This window comes from Trichoplax adhaerens, genomic scaffold, assembly GCF_000150275.1.
Source record: "Trichoplax adhaerens TRIADscaffold_8 genomic scaffold, whole genome shotgun sequence".
In the NCBI taxonomy this organism is placed as follows: Eukaryota; Metazoa; Placozoa; class Uniplacotomia; order Trichoplacea; family Trichoplacidae; genus Trichoplax; species Trichoplax adhaerens.
Window position 1 is genome coordinate 1190999 of NW_002060950.1, and position 6249 is coordinate 1197247.

At 30.7% G+C, this 6249-nt stretch overlaps 2 protein-coding genes across 2 annotated transcripts; both read left to right on the forward strand.

The window, feature by feature from the left end:
• Positions 1-564, forward strand: TRIADDRAFT_5735 (uncharacterized protein; the record flags this gene model as incomplete). The annotated part of the gene is made up of 1 exon (XM_002114543.1): positions 1-564. A coding segment is annotated over one exon (564 nt), but the record flags the coding sequence as incomplete, so codon positions are not given.
• Positions 565-5241: 4677 nt separating this feature from the next.
• Positions 5242-6249, forward strand: TRIADDRAFT_58559 (uncharacterized protein; the record flags this gene model as incomplete). Its single annotated transcript, XM_002114544.1, has 1 exon — positions 5242-6249. The coding sequence occupies one exon, from the start codon at positions 5242-5244 to the stop codon at positions 6247-6249; it is 1008 nt and encodes a 335-aa protein (XP_002114580.1).

A 6249-nucleotide genomic window follows, 5' to 3' on the forward strand; every position in this document is an offset into this window, starting at 1 on the left:
GGTGTCATTGCGTTCTTTGCCGTTCTTGGTAATATCCCGGTGTTGATCATTATTTGTAGAACGCCAGCATTGCAGACTAAATCCAACTTATTTCTTGCAAATTTAGCCGTCTCAGATATAATGACAGGCGCTGTTAAAGATGTTTTCATAATGATTGGTATGCAACCGAGACGATGGATATATAGCGATACCTTATGCCAAATTTCTGGATTTTTTATTGGTGTCTTTCACTCTGTAACCGTAATAACACTTATGGTCATTGCAATCTTTCGCTATTTGATAGTTGTCCATGGACGTCGCGTTAATTTAAAAAAAAAACACGTATGGATTGCTATAGTCTTAATTTGGATCTTTGCAATTTTAGATGCTTTACTCCCAATCATCGGCTGGAGTAAATATGCATACAGTTTGCTCGAATTCGGATGTTTGCCTGAATTCGATCCAACACCTCCATCCTATGCTCTCTTTCTACTTCTTGCGGTGACTTTGATACCTTTATCTATCATTACTTATTGCTATATCGCTATTTTAATCAATATTTTTATACATGATGGTACGTTAAGGCGATATATTAATCACAACGGTAGACAACGACAAGGTCTCCGCTGCCAACTACGTCAGCGTGAGCTTCGAGCTACTAGGAGAATGTTTGTAGTTTATATGGCATTTATTGTATGTCTTTTGCCATGGGCTATTATTATGCTTATTCTGGTACCAGCTGGAATTTTGATTTCATTAAAATCTATCTTTTGGATAGGCTTTCTAGTTAATATGAATAGTGCAATTAATCCACTTATTTACTATATGATTTATCCTAAAATACGAAGAGGCTATAAAAAACTGATCTGTGGTCATCGACGATTGGAAAGCGAAGTAACTTCAATAAGAACTACCCGTACTAAAGTTATGTCAGCATGGTCATAGTTTATTCATCTTTATTCAAATCTGTAGTTAATTATTCTGTTATTAGAATAAAGCTACTAAGGACATAGCTATCATAATCGCATCTTTCAAGCTTAAATTGAAATTATGGTCTATCTAAAACGTTTTAATGAAGCCAACATATGAAACAAGAGATCACGATTCATGTCAAAACTTAAACTAATGTCATGGAAAACATTTTAATTTTTGGAATGCGATAGTTATTTCACGCTTACATAATTGTATTGGGACTAATCAGAAATTTAAGATCGGAAACGTGATCTATAATATTTAAACGATAAGTAATAACGCGACAGCTGTTAATATAATTTTATAAAGAAATAGCTTGCTTAAAATATTGTTTCCTTATCGAAGGCTTAAACTTGGATAACAACTCATGTTAATTCGTACATTATAGGGGTGAGCGAAACGATGTTAGATTGATTTAACAAACTATTAAATGTTTGATCTGATTATTTCATTATATTTTAAATTTTCTTTCATTGTTTTTATATTGCTATAATAAGTCAGTATAAGGTACACGAGTATAAATACATCAACTGATTGCTTAAATAATATATTTGGCTTATCAACTGAGAATGCAATGATTCATCTATATAATTATTAATCGCTTTATCGTTACCTATTATCATACTTTCTATCATAAAATTATAATGATTTGGCTATCTTCCTCAATAGTTTATAAGTTAGTGTCATTGATGTGGCTGTATACTCACTAACACAGGTAGTTAGAGCCTTGCGGCTAATGATTATTATATTTTGAACAATATTTTTACTAATTTTGATCTTTCTTATACATAAATAGTTATAAATTAAAACGATGCTCATAGTTTAGTTGCCATTAGTATCTCGACATTCTTGCTAAAAGTCTAATTTAGTTACAGTTAGGTTATATAGGACTATATTATTACCCTGCTGAGTATTATGGGCAATTTAATCATCTTAATTGTAATAGTTCGAGACCAATTACAGACAAAAAGCAATTTATTTTTGGTAAACCTAGCCATAATCGATGTTACTACTGGTTGTGCTAAAGATCTTTTTTATTATCACCTTCCAATACCAGTATTGGATATTCGATCAAACTGTAGACGAAATTAGTGGATTTATTTGTGTATTTTATTGTTGCATGGCTGTAATTGCGTCAACACTTATTGTAGTTTAATATTATATTTCATGGTAAATGTATCCACATACAAAAAATACATGTTATTGGAGCCATCATTATCGTTTAGATATCTCCCCAATTGACTTTAAACTTCCACTGGCTAATTTTGCTAGATACATGTTGTTATGACACTTCGTATTGATATAACATTTAATTATGTTACAGTCTTGGTTTGAATACATAATTGTAGTTGCAGAACGAAAAAATTTAAAATGGCGAAAAGCAATCATAGATACTTTCATAAACAGGCTTTATGGGGTGAAATTGAAGCAACTTGAAAAAATGTCTATTACTTACTTGGCTATCGTAATTTATTTCATATCTTGTAGCATTGCTTCTCTTTCGCTATCATCAGCTTGATATGGCATTTCTTTCGATATTTACTTCATATTGGGCTGTTTAATCTACATAAATGGTGCCATCAATACTTTCATATGTTAAGCAACTTATCCGAAAATATATGGGATATATTATAATCTAATTTGTCCTCTAACTAAACCAGACTTGAAGCGATAACTACTGCCATTGAACATACAAGGATAATACCCATCTTCCAAAGAAGCTCCAATCACAGACAATGGCAAAGCCAGTATGCCTATATTGTTAATGCCATTCAGACAGTACCTACTGCAATATTAATTCCGTTATTTAGTTATTATGAATTATTAATAATCTAAAATTACAAGTAATATTTAACCTGGTGCTATAATTGCGTTATCATCGTCTTTGAACGCGGCGTACTGGATGTTCTTCCTATCAAATCATTAATTATAACAATTTGGAAATTTTTATGTCATTAAATTTAATACAAAACGCCATATAGAATAAGGAGGAAAGGCTTCATTAATGGCGCTATAGCATATTCTTATTGAATAGTTTAAAAGTGCAAAGAAAATGTAAAATACACTTTAAATAGCTGACTATCTAAATACATTTGGTTAATATCTTCGTGTAGACTTTTTATTACTATCTTGTTCTCTCTCTTCTAAACAAGCATGTTATGCAAATACTTCATAGCACATATACGGTCTGCTCGTAATGGATGCATATCTGCTTTACTACATAATCATCAATGACCATTACACGACTGTACTTTACGCAAAGACTAATCAAAATAAGTAATTATGCTTTAATGTTCCTAAATCATCCGAAAATTTTGGTATCTAACGTCTTTCATCCAGGTCCAATTAAAGATGTCGACTGCAAGTGATGAGGCAGTCCATAAATTAACTAACTGCTAACTTTACCGCTAACTTAACTGTCAGACCCATTGCAGTTTATAAACTGCCATATATATATGTAATAGGTAGGTAGTTATTAGGAGTGTGATCAATAGTCTAGAAGCTTCAATTTGTACGGTTCATCAGACTTTGACTGGTTTAAAATGTATATATCAGTTATGCTGATATATCGGGCAGTTTATAAATTTGAGGAAGCTGGCAGTAGAGTTTTGTAGAGTTGCTATTTTCTCGGCGGTTGATATCTCTAGGTCGAATTATTACCATATTAATGTGAATGCTCATTTAACGAGAAAATATTAGATTTTAATTAAAGTATTATTTTTTAAATTCCTATAATCGATGTCTACCGTATTCTTAAAGTAGAAGTTGCGGTAAAATTAGAAAAATTGTTTTTCTCTGTCGTATAATGATCAATGATATATTTTATATGAAATAATTAACAAGGAAGTATTAAATTAAAAAAAATACTTTTTACTTGTAAATTCCTATAATCGAAGTCTACCGTATTTTTGAAGTAGCAGATGTGGTAATTTAATATATTGTTTTCCTCTATTGTGCAATGATTGTTGATACGTACTGTGTGAAGTATGTATAATTATCTAATCAAAATTTTGATATTAATATAAACTGACAATATCTCTTCGTTACGTATTTGCCGAAAGAAGTGAAATAATCTTTAAGTCTGTGATCTAAGAGCTGAAATTCATTAGCACTTTGGATTAATTAGTATACGAATCATTTCAAAATCTCACCTTCGGTGTAAAATATCAAATTTTTTAGGTTGCAAAGTTTTTTATACGGTATTATTGTTTATAAAAATAATCTTAAAAATATGTTGATGGTTTATGGGATTGCAGAATAATTGCTTAAATTTTAAATGGACTAAAAAGACTTGATTTATGTTGAGCTGACTATTAAATTTGCGAAACATATTAATTTTAAATTTAGTATTATGATACTTGAAAGAGTTATTTGTACAAACCAGGTGTTAAATTTTTAGCAAGTTATTGTATTCATTTATTCATCTATTTTAACGATCATCTTTCCGATGATAGACGTCCATTTAATTAATTAATTTAATAATATGATTAATTGTCGTCAAAGAATCTACAAAATAAGTGAAAGCGGTGACTAAAACTCAAATTAAAAGATTAAAATAGTATCTTGTATGTTTGATACTAAGTGTAATTAGATGAATCCATAGTATGGCTAATACATTGTAAATGTAGACTGATTATTTCATATTCGCTTTACCATTAACATTATAATAGTGCGCTGATAAAATAGTATGATTGATTAAAATATCCTAATAATAACTATGAGACCAATAATCTGTACAGGACTATTGATTAAGTAGGAATATCTTCATAAATTATTATATCTTATTATATTTTGTGATAAGAATTTGAAATTATCGATTCCAATATTATCCTCAGTACTCACTACATATCTTACAATAGAAATTATACAGTTCCTGTGTAATAAATAATTTATTCTTACAAATGTTAGATTGGTCTAACAACCATTAAATGTTTAATACCAAATATTTCAATCGATTTTTGATTTTTAGATTTCATATTGCTAAAGGAAGCGTAAGGTATATACAGTAAACACATGAGATGATTCCCCAATAACACACTTTGACCTTTCAGTTGAGGTTTAATGATCCTTCTGCGAGGATACCTTTTATAGTTTACTTTATACGTATCTAGTATTATACTTTCTCTACTATAAATTTCCAGAGGATTGATTATCTTCCTTAATTTATAAGTTATTGCCATCAATGCAGCAGCTTATACGTACACGTATGTAGAATATTTTGGCTACTGACTATTATAATTTAGGTAATATCTTTACTAATTTCGATCGGTCTGATAAAAAAAAGTAATCATGAATCAAAGTGAAACTCATGATTTACTAGCCTTTAGTAACTCGACGTTTGTGCTAAAACCCGATCAAGTTACCGTTCGATTAATATTATATTATATTATTACTCTGCTGAGTATTATATGCAATTTGATTATCTTGATTGTAATAGCTCGAGATCGTAAATTACGGACAAAAAGCAATTTATTTATAGTAAACTTAGCCATAATCGATGTCATTACTGGTTGTGCTAAAGATGTTTTCCTTATTATCACCCTCCATTATCAGCATTGGATATTTGATCAAACTGTCTGCGAAATCAGTGGATTTATTAATATAATTTGTTATGATGTAACTATGATAACGTTAACATTTATTGCCGTTTTTCGCTATATCACTGTATTTCATGGTAAACATATTCGCATACGTAAAAAGCATGTCATCGCAGCTATTAATATCGTTTGGATATTATCGCTAATGGATTGCACATTACCTCTAATTGGCTTTGGTCGATACATCTATATTCCACACGATTTTCTGTGCTTGCCTGTGCCTGATAAAATACCGGGTTATTTAACTTACCTCGCAATAGTATTTGTTTTGGTGCCTTTTATTGTTATAACCTTTTGTTACCTTGCAATTCTGCTACGAATATTTAGTAACAATCACAGAATAGCAAGACAACTCAGATTACCGCACACTAGTTCTAGACACTTTCGTGCTCAATCGTTGCGCCGCGAAATTGAAACCACTTGGAGAATGTTTTTCGTATACTTAGCTTTCATAATCAGCTTTGTGCCTTATGCCATTATTGTTTATTTACTATTACCAGCTAGATATAATGTTTCGCTAGATGTCCAATGGGTAGCAGGTTTTTTAGTCTGTGCTAATAGTGCCGTTAATCCTTTTATATATTACATAATGTATCCGAAAATGCGTAAGGCATGTAATAGTCTGCTATACTCCCTAGTTAACCCAAACTTCAGATTGGTCTCCGCTGGAGTTAAACCTATCAAGATAGTGCCCAAATAG